Source organism: Pempheris klunzingeri, chromosome 9 (assembly GCF_042242105.1).
Source record: "Pempheris klunzingeri isolate RE-2024b chromosome 9, fPemKlu1.hap1, whole genome shotgun sequence".
Taxonomy (NCBI): Eukaryota; Metazoa; Chordata; class Actinopteri; order Acropomatiformes; family Pempheridae; genus Pempheris; species Pempheris klunzingeri.
Window position 1 is genome coordinate 14,065,640 of NC_092020.1, and position 21,853 is coordinate 14,087,492.

Below are 21,853 nucleotides of genomic sequence, written 5' to 3' on the forward strand. Positions count from 1 at the left end.
CAGAGGGGCTGGGGGGAGTGCCCGTCTCGGTGGGGCAGCGTGGTGGTGGCAGATCTGTGGTGGAGGGGGTGGTGGGGATGCCGGCCAGCACAGCGCCCATACTGCTGCTCACCAACGCCTCCTCAGCACAGGGGCGCAGAGCCGGGCATCCTATCCTTAAATGAGGATGAGGGGCAGGTAGGGAGGGAGTGGGCCGGTCCCGAAGGAGGGATGGGAGCGCGTAGGAGTCCACACAACTGCTTCTGAGAGCCAAACCTGCAGAGGAAGGATTATTTGAAAACAGTTAAAAAACTACCAGGGGTGAGCTTGATTTGTGCCTCATGAGAGCACAAATCACTCGAGAGGCAAGAAAAAATCCAGCGCACCTCATGTCCACCCTGCAGCTGCTGAGTCCAGGTGTGGCCAGACCATTTCTACTCTCTCACAAACTCACACAACATAAACAGCCCTGTGCTCTTAGAAATGGGTGAAGTCCCTACTTGTTAACAGATGCTCCAGGAGAAGAGAAGAGAGGAGATGAAGAGGAGGATGGGAGTGGGGGGAGGGGAGAGAGGGATGAGCAGAGCCCCTGGTCGGTGTATCTGCAGTGCTGCTGCTTCTGCAGTGAACTCACACGCATGGACACACGTATACACACATACACAGTGGGACAAACGCACACTCACCTACACACTTGGCAGCTTGCGGGTCAGGTGATCATCAGTGGATCCTCCATGAAAAACATCTCTCTCCTCCTCAGCGGATAACTGTCTCTCTGGTTCCTCGGCTGTTCCAGTATGAGGAGGAAAATCCTACTGACCTGCGTTCTGCTGCAGTCTGCGCTCTGGCGTATGTATGAAAGGCAGAGTGAGAGGTAGAGAGAGGGGGAGGGAGAGTGAGAGAGAGAGGATCTATCCTGCTGCGCTGGTACGTGTGTGATGCATCAGAGCTGGCCCCGCCCACTCATCGGTGCAGCCAATCACCACAGAGCTGAGATCTGCCTGACCACTGACTGCAGGTGATTAAATATGATAAAGAAAGAGAGAGGGATGCTAGAGTGGGTGGCAGAGCGGAAGTGGCTGAGTGTCTTATAAGGCTGTGACTAATGGGAGCGGTAGCAGAGAGAGCAGGAGAGAGGATGAGACTGTCTCACTTGACTGAGTGCTGAGTATGAACTACAGCACAGTGACTACTAGAGGAATCACCTGGAGACACTATTCAATTAGCACAGAGTCGACTAACACACAGATTTTAATACACAGCAGAGTCTCTTCTATGCAAAGTCTATACACAACAAAAGGCTAGATGATAATTCAATGATAACTTGTCAAGTTATTCATCTACTAATTTCTGGGAACTTTTGAGATATACTTTTATTTGCTTTCTTAGATTTAGATAAGAAGCTCAATGTCACTCTTATATCTGTCTGTTAAGTATGAAGCTATACTGCCAGCGGTCAGTAAGCTTAGCTTAACATAAAGACTGAAAAACAGAGGAAAACACCTTGCCTGGCTCAGTCCAAAGGTACCAGAACCTCTAAAGCTCATCAATTAACACTTGATTAGTTTCATACTAAAACAGTTGTGGTTTTATGGGTGACTAGGTGCGGCAGAGTCTTCTTGTTTGCCAGTTTTGTCATCACAGAGAGGTTGCCAGGCAACCAGCAGAGACTCCAGGAAGTCATGAAATGGGCCAATACATGACCTCCATATAACCACAGCTCCAGTTTTTATACAGACTTAACAAATAAGATACAATGTGCTGATTACTACGCTTTATTTTGTATCAGTCTTATTGATAGTAGGGTTGTAACTAAGGATTATCTATTTATTAAGGATTATTTTCATTATTGATTTGTTGATTGATCGATTTATCATTCAGATGTCAAATAATAGCAAAAAACGCCCCTTATAATTTCACACTACTTAAGTTGACGTCTTCTAATTGTTTGTTTTGCCTGACCAACACTTCAAAACTCAAATATATTGTGACTTAAACAATTAATAAATTATCAAAAGTGTTGCTGAATAATTTTTTGTCAACAACCAGTCAAATTGATCATTGCTTCTCTAACTGGCAGTACTAACAATCAAAATAAGACTTAATATCAGTAGTACGAAATCTTGTTATCCTGGTTATTTCATATATACAGTATGTCGATATCAGAAAATATCTGTCTCAATATTAAGATAGAATATTTCAACTATGCCGTGCAGCCCTACTAGAAAGGATTAGAAATAACCACTGACTGAAAGAGAAATACTTAAATTCACACACCAACACACATTCAGCTTCAGTCAGCGTGGCAGCAGAGAGTGAGGGGCTGCCAGTGACAGTTGGTGCCATCACTAGTGCTGGCTGTCTGCCACCAGGCTTTAAACCCCCCCACAGCAGGGAACAAGAAGAGCTGTTTATCTGACTAACTCCAAGACTGCCAGCATCGCCCTCCCCCACCCACTACTTACCAATGATGGGCAGGGCTCCACACACCAATGCCATATCTGCCCTTCTAACTGCCCCCCACCGGCCTAACATCCACCACAAAGCTCCCCTAAGCCCACCCACTGCTTCCCATATATAGCTACTGATCTACCTGCACGTCTCCACCTATTCACCCCAACCATATGCCACCAGAGTCTCCCTCTGGCTAAACCTATAAACACATACGGTTTGGTGTTTAGCTCTTACTCCAGCTCTCAGACCAAAAGCAGAGAGGGAGACGTGAGAAACACTATCAATGTTAAATATGTTATTTTCAGTATTTTTTGACACACTTTTATAACTATTATTATTATTATTATTATTATTATTAGAACTATGTAGATTGGCTAATGATATAAAGACATATTTGGATATTGCATATTTGCATTCTAATCATCAATCACTTTGATAAAGGGTTAAATGTTTTTCAGCCTAATTTATCAATCGAAAATGCCAAACATTAGCTGGTTCCACCTTCTCAAATATGATTTGCTGCTTTTTTCTGTGTTATATCATTTCGAATTGGATGCCTTTGGGTTTTGTACCAATGTCCAGACAAAACTGGCAGTCTGAAGACCTCACATATGGCTTTCCACTATTTTCAGACAAGTAAACCAATGTATCCATTGACAGATTAATCAATAACAAAATCATCTAAAAATGTACCCCCCAATGTTGGGTTTTCCCTTAAACCACTTAAATAAATAGGAAATAAATAGATACATACGTAAGTACACAATATGCAATATGTCACAATATGCAGTCATTAAAATGCTCCATAAAACACCAGAATAAGGTTCAAGTCTTACAACCTTTATCAAAGTGTCCATTCTTGGTAGTCTTGAAGTGACTGCAGAGAATTAACAAATATATAAATAAATAGCTTCTGGCTTCACCCACATCAGATCTTTTCTTTAGAAAACACTTCAGGTGAAGTAACTGATTAGCATTTAGCCACAAGTACGACCTGTTGGCAATATTCAACACAGAGAGAGCAATTTGTAGCACATAAATTACTTAAAGATGAACATATAACTGCATTAATTCATTTTTGAGCTTTTTGGGTCACAAAAACTCTGAACACGCTCCAAAACAGCCTTCACATGTTTTAGCTTTGTAGCATTGCTGTGGCTAACTTGTTAGCAAACAGTTGCCTAGTTACAGCAGACACACACCATGTTTCTGGCTGCATTATGGATGTGGGGTTAAGTCCAATACTCACTGACCTTTCAGCTTTGGCTTGTCCTCCATCAACCCGAGAGCAGTCCAGGCTGGATGTCTGGTGCTGGCAGGTGTCCTGGTGTACAGTAGCTTGAGCTTGTTTGATGAAAACAGCTGCCTGCTGCTGGTGGAAAAAAAAATTAGAGAGGTGAGACTGAGGCAAACAGTAAATGTACAGGCTGGAAAATCAAATCATTAAGCTGAAACAGGTTTTAAAAATCTCCACAGAGCAGAACTGGGCAATAATTCTCTGAAAGATTATGGTGCTGGTTTTGTTGAATGTAATTTTTCACTAATAAAAATCAGACAAACAAACAAACTATATGTATGCTAAATACCGCATGGAGTAGGTGAAAATAAACGTGTTTTTCTAATTTGGGTGAAACAACCCTTTAGGCACTCCCCATTTTTTATGTTTATTGTAAAAAGAATGCTCCCTGAAGAGGTTGCAGAGCCATCAAATACATTAAGTTTAAACATGTGTTTAACATGTTTATTTGAATGTCCTAAGATCCACTTCTTAGTGACTGCCTCCAGACTAACTGTCTTCAATCTTACACTGTAAAATCCCCATCATCATCATCCTCATCATCATCATCATCACCATCATCATCCCCATCATCATCATCATCATCATCATCATCGTCCCTGCATGTGACAGGTTTGTCCAAGTACAGTAAATCCAAGTCAAGCTCGTCCTTGTTAACCCCACCATGCCTGACCCTGGGCCTGTGTGACAGCAGTCTCGGGTCTGTCTCCCGTAGCGACTGTGCCATTCAGCCGTGAAGGCTTGGCCTCGGACGGTCCCGTTACCTTGGTGACAGTGGAGCGTGACTACCCACCATCTCCATCACTTGGACCAGTTGCCCTGGAGTGAATGTGAGCTGTATTGTGTCCTCTCGTCATCCCCTTCGGTAGAGATGGTGGGGATACTGATGGAGAATCACTGTTTGGTCTTCAACATTTAACCACAGCATGCAGATCATCCAAGACTGTTTACAATATTCCTGTTTGTTAGGGTGAAAACAGGCAAAAAAAAACCTCAAAATGAAGTGATGATTTACAGCTGATCTGTTGAATCACTGATGACTCATGTTTAGTTCGCAGCAAGTATCAAAAATCAACAGTCAACACACATTCATCTTGTCTTAAGATAATACACAAGAGGTTAACCCTGTATACTTTTTAAGTTTTATAAATGAGATATTTCTAAATATTGGATATTTTCCATCATAAAAGCTGACTGTATATGAGAGGGAAGTGTCCTCCAAACATGAAAATAACCATGGCTCTGTGGGGAATTGTATTTCTTTTATATAGATTAGGTCAAACTTGGTCAAAAATATCAGACCAAATTAGATCCAGTGTGTAGGAGAAGTAGAGTCTCAGGCACAGTTTCTGCTGCAGGTAAATGGACTTTACCTTCAGCAGAGGGAGTGGACTTTGAGACCCCAACACAATTCAGGCCAACAGCCAGTTGGCATGATAATGAACAACATCATTCATCAGGAGCGCCGATGTGTCCAATCAGACGCAGCAATGCTTGTGAGTGTCTGTCTCTGTTGACCTGGTGCTTCTCTTCCTTCCCACCCCCACTCCAATGTGCAGACACAGGGTTGCTTAGCAACCCAAGAGCAGCCTATGGAGAGCACGCGCTCATTCGTGCAGACACTCAAACACACTTAGAAAACCCAGGAACTCTGAAAAAGGAAGATAATGTACTCCCACTCCAGCCCTCCATCGTGCTCTGTGACCTCCAAAATGAAGGGAAGCAGTCGAGCCCACTGCCTGGAGGAGATTCAACCCATTGACCGTGGCCCAGTGACTGCTCCTCAGTGCCCTGAATACACACAAACACATGAAAACATGCACACACAAGTCTACAGCATCCAGACCATTATTTAATATTTTTGATTATGACTGATTATGGAGGGATTTAAGTCGGCAGCCATGAAATCAGCATTTCCAACAGACAAAGAGCTTTAGAAGACGAAAGTTAAAAGCTCTGCAGCGTCTCCCCAGTCTAACACTATTAGCACATTAAGTGAGTGCTTAAATACAGTCAGCAGACGATGGATCAACTCAGTGCCTTGAGCGGGGGACAGCACTGTAATCCCCTGAAGGGGGGTTTCACTACAGTAATGGCAACCCGTATGAAACCGCAGCCCCTGGGGAGTGGTGGGACTGGGTAGATTATGAGCAGCCTTGGGGCGATGCTAAACCCCTTACAGCCCTGACACACACACACACAGGAAGAAGCTGTTAGGTGTACACACATAAATAGAGCCATAACACGTTAAAACTCACACATGAACTGCTTCAAAATGGAAAATATAAAGACAGAGAGGTGTGTGCACAAACAGATAAACAAACACAATATCCAGGAGTATAATTTATCACACAAACATGCATTTCCACCTGAGTGGGGGTAACTATTTCCTCTCTTTTTACATCTGTATGACATGTTTGGGGAGGAGGAAGCAGTAAGTGGACATCAGGGGGATAATTTTATTCCTGGAGGATTTTGGACTGGTGATGGAATGGCTGTTTGAGCCGAGGGCAAGGAGATGGCAGGAGGTTGAGAGTGTGTTTTTTTCTGGCAAATTAAAGAATCAGCCTCAGGGTAAGAGAAATAAACTGAAACATGGTGACATAAAAGGTAAAGGGCACATTATCGCCTGATCCATGCTGGAAAACAGAATGATAACACTGTGGCCTGGTGATAAACACTGAGTGGAACATGGTGACCTGACAGGGATATGGTTATTATTACATGTGGACTGTGAAAACAAACAGAAAGGTCTAAATTATAACAAATCAAATCACTGGAGGAATGGACTGCGGAGCTATTAGTGTTGGGTCAAATTACTTTATCTGGTTTTACCCAGAGCCATGGGGCAAAACATGTGAAATGAGCATTATTTTGAGCAGTTGTTTTGATAGAATGTCTACATACAACGTACCTGTATGCAATGCTTTTATCACATAAATTCAAAGCACCCATAGTGTACAGTCCCTCCATCCTGATAAACTGTTCATTTGTTGCTTTTCCCCCTTGGGGCAAAGCTGCTTAGAGCAAAAAGGAGATTACACATAACCAAATATGCAAACAGAAAACACTGCAAAGCCTATGTGACTCCTGCTTATGAACACACACACACACATCTATTTTGAGATCCAAACCGGCATAAAGATTTGGGTTTCTATTTGACCCGAGGCTTTCATACACACATAAATACAGTACTTACACACCATATTCACCTAAATGGTCTGTAAGCGCCTGCAGCTTTACTCAGTGGGGATCCAAACCCCTCAGTAGTTCACTCACAGACACACACACACACAATGCCCTGATCTGACTCATAAATCCACAAACATAAAACTCTATAAGCAAGACATGCACATAATGTTGCCTTTGCCTTTATCTCTGTCATACAATTCAGCTGATCCAGGGTTGGCCTTTGGTTTTTTTTAACAGTTAAACTGTTAAAATTTTATAACTGTGAGTGTAAGAACCCAGAGGGAGAGACAGACACAGGTGACCGCTGGGGGAGGGTAGGTCGCTGGGGGGGGGGTCACTGAATGTAATCTTTCAATGAACAAACTGAGGACTCAGCAGCCAGGGGAATATACGGGCACAGCTGGGCCAAGCCTCGCTCAGCAGTTGAGACTGTGTGTGAAAGGGAGAGTGAGCGAGAGAGAGACGGACAAATGTCTCATCAACCTCCACACATCAAATATGCTCACAGCATTTTTATACAGGCCTTCGTGACATAAGCCAGTCTTTGCTGTGTGTAAAAATACACTCCGAAGCCAATATGAGGCTTCAGCAGTGTGGGACAATCAAATTGAGTGAGTATTTTCCAAAGTTACTGTTCTCATTAGTGCAAAAGTCCCTCTTTGTGTTTCCATCACACAGACAGCCTTTCCTTGCTGAACTGCAGTGGAGGGATAGACAAATTTCATACTAAAAACATTAACTCACTTGATTTGACTAACTCAGGCTGTTTAAGCCTCATACACTAAACGCTTGAGCTGCAACTTTTTTTTCACACAGAACAAAGACAGCAGATTTTGTCCATTTGTGGGTATTGTTTTATGATGAACTGTGAGCCTATCTTTTAAGGAAGACTGAGACTGAGATACAAAATATCATGGTTCTATGCAAGATGAGTGGTATAAAGGGAACTGCACACATTTTAGCCACACACACACATACAAGCCAAACTGAAGGAGGGATGTCAGGTTTTGTGCATGTGACACAGTAGGACTCACATGCCCACATTTTGATTTTGCCTTATAAGCACATGTAGAGACCATGACCATGAGAGAGATGGCATGATGACACAAATGCAAACATCAGGGAAAGACGACCTGAAAATATAGGGCAAATGGTAAAACATGCTGAGAGCAACACTTCTATCAGAAATCTATTTGCAGTGCTGGCCAAAGCCATTCCTACACATTTATATGAATGTTGGCAGTGCCCCCTTGTGTCTGGCTAAGAATGGTGCAACAATATGAGCCTACACTGCACAATGCATTAATGTTTCAGGACATTCGGTTTGTACATTAGTATATTATTTAATTCCACTTTGCAAAAACAGGATGCAAAATAAAAGCTCAGTTCTTCTTTAACAACACGGTTATGTACTTGCAATAACACATTTCCATTTTACAACACAGTCAAAACAAATGTTTGAGGAGATGGGCAGTACATAAGCACAATTGTGGAGGAAGAGACGTGCTATCCTACCGCTGCATGCCACATGTCTAAATCTAATACTAACTAGACTTTCTTTATTGGCTTTATGAAAAGCATTATTTTGTACTTCTGTCACTTCAATTAATGAAAAGGTACTCAGATCTGTTTAGTGACTTTTCACTGATAGGGAATAATATCATTGTAAAATAGAGTCACCCTGGAGAAAAATGATCTTGTTTACAATAATAGCCATTTTTTCTTCATGGAAGGTTATATCCAGTAATTTACAACACAGTTCAACACAAAGCTCCCCTTTTAGTGTGAGCCATGATTCTGACATTGAATCATATTTTAAAATAAAATGTACTTGTTAATTACATGTAATAAAATTTGATGATGGTTGATTTTATAGTTGCTCTGCATTAAATTTAGAAAGTGTTAAGCGTTTAGATATTTGTTTTAATGGGACATAAAAGGCAATCCTGAAAAAAAAATCCAGGGGTTTATTTTGCAAACCAAAATTAAAGTGCAGATTAGTTTTTGAATATTTTCAAATGGGATTAGGGCCCATGTCAGGCTCCTGCTGATCATCCATGTAGTAGGGATCTCCTTGATGAACTCTGTGATTGTGCACCCGTAGGTTCCCCCTATGGGCAAATCTCTTCCCACACTCTGTGCAAGCAAAGGGCCTCTTCCCCATGTGAACATCCCGTTGGTGGGCTCTCAGGTTCCCGCTGCGAGCAAAACGTTTCCCACACTGAGCACAGCCAAAAGGCCGCTCCCCTGTATGTGTGCGAGTGTGCACAGTGAGCTCAGAGGGAGTAAGGAAGCTCTTGTCACAGAACTGGCAGGGATGCAGTCTGACTCCCGTGTGGCGTAGAAGGTGTCTGCGCTGGTGGGAGGGGTAGGTAAAACACTTGGTACAGTATGGGCAGGTGTAAGGTCGTCCGTTCCCTCCACCAGGAGCTACAGGGTGGCTGAGAGTATTTGTGTGTCGTAGCGTGAGCGATTGTGAATTGGATTGAGGCCGGAGAGGGTCTCTGTTACCAAATGTTGTGACCCGCCGTGTGTGATTGATGGGGCCTCTCCCACCCCTGTCCTCTCTGGATCTCCATAGCGAGTCGCCAGAGGGGGCTTGGGCTTGAACCTGCCGAGCCCCCCTCTGCCCCACACCCTGACCCTGCACTGAGTTCTGATTGGAGTTCTGGTTCTCAGGCTCCTGGTCCAGGAAAGGGAAAGAGCTATCATCCTCTTCGTTGCTGGTCTCATCAGAGCCAAAACCAGGCCGAAAACAGGGTGCGTCTGTGGCTGCACTGCTGCTGGCTGGACCAGAGCAGCTGGTGCTATCTGCCTGCAGGTTTTCCAGACCAGACACCCCTCCTCGAGTGGCGTCCAACCCTGGCAACCACTCCCCTGGTTGAGCTAGGCTTGGGTCAGGCCTGGGGGAGCACCGTCCGCTCTGGGAGATGGAGAGAAAAGGAGTGGAGGCTTGATCCTGGAGGGGCCTGTGGTCTGCACTGTGACTGCCCTGATCCCAATGAGACACTGCAGAGATAATAGGGGGAAAGCGGGTTTCATTGCCTATAATAAAATACTCTCATACTGTAGCACTGAAAAGACTAAATAACCCTAACCCAATAGCAGGACAAGAACATTGTGACTTCTTACATTTGGCCTTGTCCTGTGTGTCAGACAGGGTTTCCATCTGCCTCTGATCCACAGCAGCAAGGTTTCCCTCTGAGCCTTGGACTGCGACAGGCCCCAGGGAAGGCCGTGATCCAGCACGCTGTAGAGAATAAGTGCAACAGGTCTGTAAGACATACAAAGGCCAACAGCATGGCATGGTGCAAATGTCACTGTGTGCTGGCTGTTCAGAAATCAAAAAGGCTTAATTACTTGGAGCCAGATTTTAAGCCATGGAGTGACAGGACAGGGTCTGACCTCATGTTTTACTGAAGCTCCATCCTGGCCTGTGACCTCCTCTTTCAGGCTACTAAGGCTCTGACTGAGTCCTTCTACTGGATCCGAGTGACAAGATATATCCTTTCCTACGTTCAGTCCTGTGGAAGAAAGGTGCAGGTAGTCAGTAAATGCTCTGGTGCTTTTTCATTAGTAAAACTAGTGAGCTGTATTACCGGATCCTGTTAGGGTCTGCTGCCTCAAGCTGCTCTCTCTGTCTCCCGATGACATCTCCCCTTCCTCGCTCCCTCCAACTTTTGCCCTCTGCCTCCTCTCGACTTTCTCCAGCTTGCCTCGGAGGATGGATATCTCCTCTGTTTTCTGCGCTAGCTCCGCCTGCTGTTCACACAGGCTGCTCTCAAAGATTTTGGCAATCTCGCACACAGCGGCAGCCAACAGAGAGTCCATGACTGTGGCCAGCTGAGCGTGGAAAGCACTCCTCACAGACTCCATAGTCCTTTGTTGCAGAGAGGATGTTTTAATGCAAACGATTGCCTGACACCGCTGTTTTCTTCTATGGTTGGCCTCCACAGGCAGCTGAGGGACGATGTGGCTACCACTGTACACTCCTCTGCTGTGGCACCTATGAACTGCCATAAGATGTTGCCATGCTAAGTAGCAACGCCAAGCACTTAAACGCAGATAACTTCCAGCAACCTGTGAGAAAACATGTCGGGAACAGGCAATACAGTGGGTGCTCTAGTGTGTCGAAATGTTAGCTAACATTACCTCCAGCTACTATGTAAACAAGGGATCCAGCGAAGCGTAGCCACCAGTGCTAGCTCGTCGTAGCTAGCACTCAAGCTAACGGTGTGGATGTAATGGAAAGAACCATAAACGAAGGGCGACAATGGCTCTTGGCAGTCGGCGGCCAAATATCTTTGCTGACTAACATTAAATCCATGAAGACAACCTCTGGCACATACAAAGATGCAGTGACTCGCCGTGAAGTTAGCAGGTTGGCATCTGTGACGAGATTGTCGCTGCAAGTCTCGCGATAAGTAAAGTGATTCAAATACTGCGGATTAAAAAAAATAAAATCAGATACATAGTGTAACCTTGTATAGACATTCAGACTAATCTATCAACGTTACATTTGAAAAACAACGAGGTGAGACTACAATCCTTGATGTGCATTTCAATGCACATTGCTGGAAATAAAGGGAAAAAAATCCTTTATTCAAAATATATGCAAGACAAGGTATAAAATATGGGCTTTATTGAAAAGTTGACAATGTCTCAATCCAGCAACACTATTAGAACACTTTTATTAAAGAAACAAGAAACAGTAGATTTGTAAGACTACTGTGTGAATGAATGAAAAACAATACAAGCCATACAAAATAAAACAGACTTAGTTTGGAACAGCTAAAACTGTAAAATACGTTCACTTTCTTGTTTCAGAAGTCAAGCATCAGAATAACAGCGTTGGATGTAAAATGTCCTCAAATTGAAGATTTTCAGATATTTGTCCTGTTACTTACAGCCAACATCATAAAGCTGGCTCCAAAACAACAGAGTAGATCACCAGACACTGAAACTGACACTGATCTGAAACTGAGTGATGCAGGTTCTCGAATTCTGCCAAAACCTGTAGACTTGTTACCAAAATGTGCACGCTGTGAAACAGCAGGCAAACATGTACAGATAACTGAACACTACTGTCAGTGAAGACAGCAGCTTTAGCCCCCAAAAATTTAGTGCAGTGAAAACAATCAATCAATCATTAACTGCATAAATGACAACATCCACTGTTTTAATGGCCACAGACAGGTGATGCAAACTGTATACTGGCTCATTAACCGTGACGCATCATATGGTTCCTGAGGCGTGCTTTATTCAAAAAGTCTTTTCCACAAACCTTGCACGAATTAGGCCACTCCCCCTAACATAAAGACAAATGCGCACTATACCTTGTTTGTGAGGGGAATTTCCTCTTACATTTCTTACACTGAATTATAGTACTGTGGCTATTTTTTTTGTGAATGGCAAGCTGCCGAAGAGAGCTAAACTTTACAGGGCACTGGTCACATTTCATGGACTTGCCTCCTGTGTGGGTGAGAAAGTGCTCAATCAGCAAGTATTTGTTTCTCAGAATCTTCTGACACAATAAGCAGCTGTAGCCTGTCTTGCACTTTGTGCCCATTGTTTGCCACCTTGGTCTTGGCTTGACATATGGATTGTATTTTTTCTTAACTTTTTTATGGGTTATTGCTTGACTTGTGTCTTTTCTAGGAGAAATCAAGTCCTCTTGGTTGTCTTCAGTCATCTCAAGAGGCTTGGTCCATGCAAGGTCTCCATTTACCCCAATGGAATTCACTTGGTCTTTGTGGATTCTTATTGTGTGCATTTTGAGTGACTGATTAATACGGAACTTCTTTGGGCACATGCTGCAAGAAAACGGCTTTTCACCAGTATGAACGCGCACGTGATCTTCGAGCCTGCAATGTGACAGAAACGTCTTGTTGCAGTACACACATGAGTGCCTTTTGGTGGCCCCATGTTTCTTGACAGATGGTTCACTGTGTTTGCTAGAGGAAGGTGTGCTTTCCTTCTTATTGATCAACCGTTTTTTGCTTGGTGTGGTTGTTTCTTCTTCATCACAGGACTGACGCTCTGGTGGGTCAGTGGACTGTGCTTCTTTCTCCAACAATTTCTTGAGTTTTTCACAAAATTGTTGATGACACTTAAGAGATCTTGGAAAACGGAAGTCTTTGTTGCAAGCTCGGCACCTTTTGTGCCATTGTAGGTGCACACTTAGGCCAAATTCTGTATCAAATACTTTCCTACAAAACTTGCAGGTGGGCTTTTCTTTACCGTTGTTTCCCACTGTCTCCTGTTTCATAGACTCACACTCAGTTGCTGAGATGTTTCTCTCCTCGCTTTTGCTCTTCAGTGTATTTTCTTGCTCTTTTCCGTTTAAATTTCTCCCTGTCCTTCTATGACTTGTACCGCGTGTTAGGACATTGTCCTCATATTTGAGGTCTCGGAGCAACATTTTCATTTCACCTTTTACACGTGGAAGTCGAGTTCCTTCATTACACATTGGCAAGCTTCTAACCTGAGTGGGTTTGGGCCCCTTTCTTAATGAGGAACCTGTGAAAGAAAAACATTGCACAAAAATTAAACTGTGACCCAGTGAAAAAAGAAGAGGCTACATGAATTCAACAGATCAAACAGTTGTTCGGTAACAATTGTGTTACAAACTGATCTGAACAACAAGACTGAACTTAAAAACAAATATTTAAAAAGGAGTCAAATTTAACCCTATAATGTTACTACTAGGATGTCTGGATTAGATTAGACAATAGTTTCACCCAAAAATGCATTTTCTCACCTTCCACTCAAGATATACAGCTGTATGTATCCTATCAATTAAGCACTGTGCGTCTGCAACACGTTATTAAGCAAATGAATGGTGGTGGCCAGCTACACGCACTGAACAAATGGCAGCAGCAATGGTGGGATGCTGAAGTGAAGCGAAACAAATAAACCTCTGCCACTGCAATTTTACCTTCCATAATTTCAACATACACAGTTAAGTAACTTCAAGTGTCATCAATGTTTAGTTATGTTTAAGTTGCGCAAAACCAAAGGCTCTCATGAGAGTTACTGTGGTGTTTGCAGGCAATATTTGTACAAGATCTGACCCCTTGTGCATATAACTTTTAATCTTCTACGCACCCATAATGTACACTAGCAAGTATGTAAACAATGCTGCAGCTGTTCATCTGCCAGTACACACGGTAAAAAAAAGCAATTACTGTACATCACAACCCAAACCCTGGGCAGTTCTGACTAGAACTAATTTCTAGTGAACAAACAGTCCCTACAATGGGGGCACGTTCTGGAAAGATATGATGCTTCTGGACATATTTTTGTACAGTACCTTTTAACAATGAATATAATTTACAGCACAACAGAATGAATGAAAGAATTAAGAATGAAACTCACGTGTCTTGGAAATCTTGACGCCTTTGGTTTCATTGTCACAGTGAATTGCCTAAAATACAGACATTAGTGGTTATATCACCAATGATTAACAATACAAAAGTACAAAGGACACATAAGCAACAAATAATAAGGGAGATGAACTTTGAGGATGCTCTGAGACTTTAAATCATTGTCTAAATGTGAGAACTCTCTATAACACAGTACATATACGAGCAGTACAGAGCAAATCAATGCTTCAGCCTTTCTTGCAAATGTTCATACCAGAGGCTCCTGGAATGCGTGGGAAAAGTTAGTTGTTGTTTTTTTTAAAGCACAACCCCATCAAAAAAGAAAAAAACATTCAGTTTCCCCAAGGGAAAGGTTGTGTTGTTCAGGACTCATTGACTGGATGCGTTGGAACAATCTGATCATGCAGATTTTCCCTTTTAGCTACACACCTCCTGCTTGATGAGTGGAATGGGGTACAGAGGAATGTACAGAGAGCGCAGCCTTATGCTGGGACACCCGTCGTTGCCTTGCTTGGTCATGGTCTCGGAGCCCAGGGGGGCACACCAGTCGTCAGGTACTGCAAAAACCCATACACAAAGACACAAACATGATCAAGCTCCAATGATAAGCCATATAATATTGTTGTCATGAAATGTTGAATTATGATAAATGTAAATATACACAGTTGACAGCTACCCTCAAATGAACATGCAACCGATACTGGTCATTGTACTGTACTAATCTTTAGGATACAGTTGTATTTCACTTAAAAATACATGTTGCATCTTGAATAAACGCCAATTATCTCCATTAAACTTATTGAGCACCTACTAGGAACATTATTTGTTTTCACTTTGATGTCTTTTTTTCCTTTTCTATGCATAATGATACAGCATTGTTATACAATAACACATAGAAAAACATCCAAATGGACTGAATATCAAAACAGTTTCGTAATACAGTGAAAGTTTCTCTCTATAGTGGTGGCTCTCCAAAAATATGGACTATACATAATCATGTCTTTCACAGTAGAAAGCATAGTTTGCCAAGTTATTCACCTAAATTAAACATGATACCTTCGAAATCAATCTCAGGAACATCAGAAGCTTGTCCATGGATGTTCAGAACATCTTCAGGCTCTCTTTGCGTTTCATTCATCTGAGTCATATTCATCTCTGCTCCTCTGGCACCTCCACGCTCATTTTCTCGCAGCCTGATCTCTGCTCTTTGTAACTTTAGTTTAAGTTGAGCAATCTCTTCTCCTTTATGCGCCAGCTCCATCTGATGGTCATGCAGGCTGTTTTCAAAGATCTTCATTATTTCAAATGTAGTTCTCTTCAGGACCGAGTCCATAAGTGTACCCATTTGGGTCATGAATTCTCTCTTCAGAGTGTCGGACATCTTTGAAGATGTCCTCTGTCAGACTGAGTGTGATGCTGCACTGTGTTTTCGCTTGCCTCCTGAATGGAGAGATAAGAGATGAGGTTAGGATCTGATACAAAACAGCACCCTGGGGGGCTGCTGGGTATTCTTCATAGATAAAAAGGGTAACTTTTAGCAGGGTGTGCCTGCAGAAACGGATTATAAACCCCAGTCAATCAGATGAAGGATGAACTCCCTTCAAATTAGTCCACCTGCAGTACACGACTAGGAAGGGTGGTCTGACAAGCATGTGACTGCGGACCATACGGTGTGTTAAACGGAGGAGAAACCAGCAGGAACACACAATGGGAAATTCATCAGTCACAACGCAGAGTGGGATTTTTTGGATCGTATATGCTTTCTGAACCACGTTACCGTTAGCGGACTTAACAATAGCTATGCTAATAAGCAACTTTTTCAGTAAAAATATTTCGCTTTCGGCAAAAGCACAGCATACCAAATATTAAGTTCCTACGACGCACATGACTGTATTTTGAACAGCGCTGTGACAATTGCAAGACAACATTGCATCTGGAGGGCAACTTACGGAAATAACGTTACTGACACACTTTGAGAGGGGAAACGGTCCTACGTTGATCTGCAACTTCGTCTGAGCCACAGAAACTGTACCTCATGCACAGAAAACCGGTTTCATGTTAATTAGCAAACGTTAACCGACCAAACTATAAGCCTCCATTCCGGCTGTCCGCCATTATTATTTGATTACAATCAGGGGAGAAACGCCACGTCACTATTGCGTCAGTTTTATCTATACTTAAACATAAACTGTGTACTAAAATATATCATATTTTTTCCTGCGTATTTATATTTTTGTTTTCTATCGTTCTATATTCAGTAGAAAATTAAAATATATATATATATCTATGGTATGTGTAAATATTTTTCTCCTTCGCGCAGGCGCTCTCTGTTCACTACTCAGACAGCGTTGTTTTATACAGCCATGCCTCAGGGCGGGCGGTTACCATAGCAACCAACCCGGCTCTTTGTATAGATCAGTTCCAGCAAATCCGGAAAATTCAGGTTGTGACATGTCCCCGCCTGGGGAAAAACAAACGACACTCGCCATAGACTTTAATATAAAATAAGACGCTCTTAGAGTCTATGTGGGACAAAGGATTGTTTTGCCCCAAAAGATGGCGTGGAAATAAGAGCCTACTCTGGAAGACGTGTTGCCGATCTGATCTGTACCTTATTGAAACTACTGGTCGCTCCTAGACACACGTTACTTCCGCATTCCACGATTACAAGAGATGGCTATGGACAACTGTGTGGCTACTTTATCTTTCAAAGGCGCTGGCTAGTCTTCAGCTAATTTAGCTGAGCTAAACTTTGCACTGTGACCCTTAAATGTATTGTTGGAAAAAGTGGGCGGCGACTTCCCAGCATGTCCTTGTGACTTCATGTTGACTGTTGTCTGGAAAAGGGACAATTACTAGATGTGTTACATCATGGATTTCAGTGTTGCCTGTTGTGCCTGTTATTGTTTGTTGTTCATGTTTAAAGTGTTGGTTGGTGGTGGTTATAGTTACTTGTAGTGGTGGAACTGTTTAGCGCAACCTTCTGCAATGCTGTGTCCCAAGTTTGTCTGCTGTTGTATTAATTTCTGGTATTGATTTGGAGTCACAGCCAAAGTTTCACGAGTACATAAATAGAAAGTGACTACAAATGCTGTGGGCTTCTGACAAGGCAAAACTAAAAAGGGGAAGTATTAAAATTCATATAGTATTAGAGCAAGGAAACACACAAGAACATAAACTATTTTCCCTGCACTACAAAGCAAAAAAAGGCAACGTTGTTATAAGTTGTATGTCTGTTATGTTTCACTCTGACAATATGCTTATCAAACATTAATCTAGAGTTCACATTCCGCGTATAATGTACATTGACTTGTAGCCTGGACGAAGACAAGAGATTAGTCCTCAGCTAAACTTTGCACTCACTGCTCAGTGTTTGTATCTTCTGTCGCTGCCCCTGACAGCCGAAAATTGGTCTTCTCTTTATCAACAACAGGAGCTTTTGTGTTATTGCTGCCTCCTTCAGAGTGTCTGAAATCATGTTTTTGGTTGTCTTACTACTACACAGCCTCGATCTCTGTGTACATCTCCACCACTGTTCCTCCTCCTCAGTCTGTCCGATTCCCACCTGTTCCACCTCCCCTCTGGCTGCTCGTTTCTTCTCCTCTGCTCATTATTGCCTACATTTTTTTCCCCTTGGAACAAGTGTCACTACTCTTGGATGGTGTCAATGAAATGATAGACACAGGACCTTCATATCATGACCTAGAACAAGGTGGACATTAGATGTGTGAGGATGAACACAGACTTACAATTACATGGTACTGTGCTATCTTTGTTGTTTAGACCAGGATCAAAAACAGTTTGCATAACTAATGTGTACAACAGCTTGTTGCTGTGAGCTTGTGCACCCTCTGATAGTTCCTACCTCCTAACACAAACTGAAGTGGGCAAGTGGGTTTAATGGAATGAATGGCTCTATGGCTCTAACCCAAATGTTACCCAGTCAGGACATAGAGGGCCATGGCTAAGGCAGACAGGGCACTCTGTACTTATGTGCACAGCCAGGGTAGACAGGGCACTGGTGTCCTTTTGGCTTGTTTGATATAATTTAGGCTACTCCATCATACCATAAATAACCATGGATAACCATAGAACACTGTACCAATACTGTGGAATACCATAGATTACCATAGAATAATGTATCATACAATAGAATATCATAGATTAAAATAGATACCATTGATTACCATAAATACCATAGAATAATGTATCATACAATAGACAACCATACCATGCCACAGAATACCAGATTACTGCACAATACCATAGAATACCATACAGTACCATACATTACTGTGCCATACCACAAAATACTAATGATTACCGTACCTTACCATAGATTACCATAGAATACCAGACCATAGATTACCAAAGAATAACATAGACCATAGAATACCATATATTAACATAGAATACCATAGCTTACCAAAGAAAACCGTACCACACCACAGAGCACCGTACAATAACATAGATCATCAGCAATACTTTTGCCTGATGTCACAGAATGTGATAACCATACAGTCGTACACACTGCTGTAATGTACATGAAATGTCCAACATATAACATCCTATTTCTGTGCTTGTCAACACAATAATGCTTTATTCAACTATGATAAATTAATATATTATCATTCCATCACTACAGCGGCTGCTTGGAACCTCCTGTATTTTAACTCAGACACAAACTGTTCAAACAACCCGCACAATGTAAGAATACTAATTGAAATACACAAAGATTCATAAGGGATAAAGTGTCTCTTTTATCATGGGCATACTTGTGATGTGTATTTTTACTGCTCATTGAAAATAAAACTCTGGCCTTCCCTCAGCGAGAACTTAGTACCACAAATAAATCGGAGTATCAAAATTTACACTCTTTACACTCTCACAAAGTTGATGAATACCAGGGAGGCAACAGTTTCACAACATAAGCAAACACTTGGCTTATTGTGGTCAAACAAAGGTTGATAAGCATTCGTTTGGGACGGACGGGTAGTTTCAAGTAGACTGTATGGTGGATAATTGACAGCTCTTTCACCTAGACATCCTCCAACCAGGTGGTTCAATATATCCCTTGCTGGTCTTTCTGAACATTTCCTCATTTTATGCCTTTAGCTCATTTCAAATAGTTCAGATGCCAAGAGAGGTGGCATGTCATGGCTGGTGCTGACGCTACAGTAGGAAGACAACAGGTGTAAATCATAAAATTAATCATGGCTGAATTCCATTTAGCTGCTTAAGTTTCAGGGTCCTATTGTCTAATTTAATTAAAATACTGAGCTTGTAAAAATGAAGTGTGTCTTTGCCAAACAATCAAGGAAAAGAGACATTAATTTATGGTCTACAGGGTTTGCTTTATTGCATTTAAACGGATCAGTGCAAAGCTATAGGGTCCAGCTAAGTGCTTTTCAGTTATACAGTATACAGGGCATTGAATTAGCAGGTGTCTTAGTTTCTTCGTTTTGCCAGTTTAAACTGTGTTCGTACACCTATGGGTAGATAGTATAGGAAAATACTGGAATGATCTTCTACTTCTGTCTGTTGACCCAGTTGATCTCAGCCAAAGGTAGTGTTGTTCCAGGCCACATTGGCTGCATCCATGTCTACAAAGTTAACATAAATCCTGAAATAGACACAAAGAGAAATGGGTAAATGAGATTGGAGCACGACATGTAAGATACAGAGCTATCGGAGTCTATGTGTGTTACATATCAAATTATGTGCAGTACTGGTCGCTGTGTGTGTGTGTTTGCTACCTGTCTGCAGAGATGCCCAGGTGTTTGTTGAGCAGTCCACACAGGAGTTTAGAGTATTGCTTGTTGTGAGCACCACTGATCTTCCCGATACTGTGGAGGGAGCAGAGAGCGCAGGGGTCTCCCTTTCCTCCAAACATCATCATTTGGTCAGGGTTGATATGCACAGCAATGTACTGGTACAAGACAAAGAGACAAAACTGATGTCAGTCCACACTGGTGTTTTTGAGGATCTTGACCTAATAGGCCTTTTTCACAGAAGACATTTTGCTTTGTCACAGTAGGAAAAGCACAGGAGTAAATAATCAAATGAATGATGGCTAAATTCCATTTAGCTGCTTCAGTTTCAGAGTGCTGGCATTGTGCAAGCTGGCTCACTTTCACAACTTATTAGGAAAGAGCCATTGTTAATGTTACTAGTAACACCTGTGCTTTTCCTACTTTGACAAGTCAAAATGTCCAATTTTGATGCAATGAGGGTTTTAATAACAGTGATATCACCTACTTGGCGAACGTACCCATCAAGAAATTCTTGACGAGTCACCAAAAAAATACCTCTGAAATTATACATTATGTATCTGATCATTTTAATGATGCTAATATGTACAAATTCCCTACATAATGGTCTAAATCCTGATTAATGCTATTAAGGTGGAAAAACACTGAATCCTTTTAATACATTTTCATTTACTTTACCATTTTCACCCACAAAGTATTCAAATATAAAGATATTTTAGTCTAAAAACATTACAATTAGCCCTCCCAAGCCAACATTTAATTACAGAATAACAACTGCTTTTTACGCCTGACTGCAATTGAAACCCATATTTTAAATGAGCTGTGTGGTTTAGCTCCTTTAAGTTGAATATTTATTCATGCACGTGGTATTTACATATCTTATTCCTTTATATTATTACAGCTAGGCCTAGCTGGGTTTTTTAAAAGGATGCTGAGTCCTATTTTAACAAATATCCACAATCGGTTTGCATGACATGATGATGATGGCTTCAGAGAACTGATCAATCGTCTGCCCATAATGACTCTACGAAGAACAGCCAAGACAGTGTTTGCATATTGCACAACAAGCAACCCTTATTCAGTCAGTAGGGAGGCATATGATCTCTACTGTTAGCTGCAGATGAATGGAAATAAAGCTTCTGCAGAGGAGTTAAACCTACCAAGCTGATCCTGATGGGAAAGAATGACTTTAATTTGAATGTGGGGTTAGTTACATTGTGAAAACCTGGTGGGCACAGACCCTGCATCATTAAGCGCGGCCCTGGCCTACCTACCTGTGCAGGTTTGCCCATAGCTTTGGCCAGCTCCTCGGTGGCCTCGGACAGCAGGGCCGCCGGCACTTCGCTTCTGGCCACGTTGGTGTTCACCACAAACATCGGCATGATGACTCCAAATCAAGTTCTGCCTCCTCCTCCTCCTCCTTCTCAAGATACAGCTGCAGCGACTGTGCCTAAAGGCGGAGAAAGACAAAGACTCCTCTTCCTCTCTCGTGGAGTGTGCAAACCACGTGAGAAAGTACCCACAGCGCCTCCGTCCATCCTGGAGGACACTTTTATTGACACGGGCTAAACAAAACACCAACCGAACAGAGGCGCTTTTGTCTTATAATATCTGTGTTGCCTAAAATATCAATAACCGCCACTGCTGAGCTCACACTGGCAGCAAAGTCGTGAATACAATCAGGAGTTTCTGGTTTTATTTTTTCAGGGTGCGGCTTCTCCTGAGTGTAGGGTAATTACGGTACTGGGCATGCGCAGTGCTGTCAAGCATCACTA

At 42.3% G+C, this 21,853-nt stretch overlaps 3 protein-coding genes across 6 annotated transcripts; all 3 read right to left on the bottom strand.

Annotated features, from left to right (window-relative positions):
* Positions 1–7,800: 7,800 nt before the first annotated feature.
* LOC139207116 (uncharacterized) lies at positions 7,801–11,311 on the bottom strand. Of its 2 annotated transcripts, none has more exons than XM_070836751.1 (4): positions 10,522–11,311; positions 10,328–10,446; positions 10,055–10,172; positions 7,801–9,931 (listed from the first exon to the last, which is right to left on the bottom strand). In XM_070836751.1, the coding sequence occupies exons 1-4, from the start codon at positions 10,940–10,942 to the stop codon at positions 8,937–8,939; spliced, it is 1,653 nt and encodes a 550-aa protein (XP_070692852.1). In that variant the 5' UTR covers positions 10,943–11,311; the 3' UTR covers positions 7,801–8,936. The 2 variants fall into 2 exon arrangements, with proteins under 2 accessions (XP_070692852.1, XP_070692851.1); XM_070836750.1 differs by having other exon boundaries at positions 10,055–10,196.
* A 254-nt stretch (positions 11,312–11,565) lies between these two features.
* On the bottom strand, positions 11,566–16,414 carry LOC139207251 (oocyte zinc finger protein XlCOF28-like). 3 transcript variants are annotated; one of them, XM_070836918.1, is made up of 5 exons: positions 16,279–16,414; positions 15,346–15,747; positions 14,737–14,864; positions 14,300–14,348; positions 11,566–13,441 (listed from the first exon to the last, which is right to left on the bottom strand). In XM_070836918.1, the coding sequence occupies exons 2-5, from the start codon at positions 15,686–15,688 to the stop codon at positions 12,231–12,233; spliced, it is 1,731 nt and encodes a 576-aa protein (XP_070693019.1). In that variant the 5' UTR covers positions 15,689–15,747; positions 16,279–16,414; the 3' UTR covers positions 11,566–12,230. The 3 variants fall into 3 exon arrangements, with proteins under 3 accessions (XP_070693019.1, XP_070693020.1, XP_070693018.1); XM_070836919.1 differs by having other exon boundaries at positions 15,364–15,747; positions 16,257–16,414; XM_070836917.1 differs by having other exon boundaries at positions 16,257–16,414.
* A 3,226-nt stretch (positions 16,415–19,640) lies between these two features.
* mif (macrophage migration inhibitory factor) lies at positions 19,641–21,575 on the bottom strand. The gene is made up of 3 exons (XM_070836797.1): positions 21,353–21,575; positions 20,064–20,236; positions 19,641–19,930 (listed from the first exon to the last, which is right to left on the bottom strand). Exons 1-3 carry the CDS (start codon positions 21,458–21,460, stop codon positions 19,864–19,866), a joined length of 348 nt encoding a protein of 115 aa, XP_070692898.1. The 5' UTR covers positions 21,461–21,575; the 3' UTR covers positions 19,641–19,863.
* Positions 21,576–21,853: the final 278 nt, after the last annotated feature.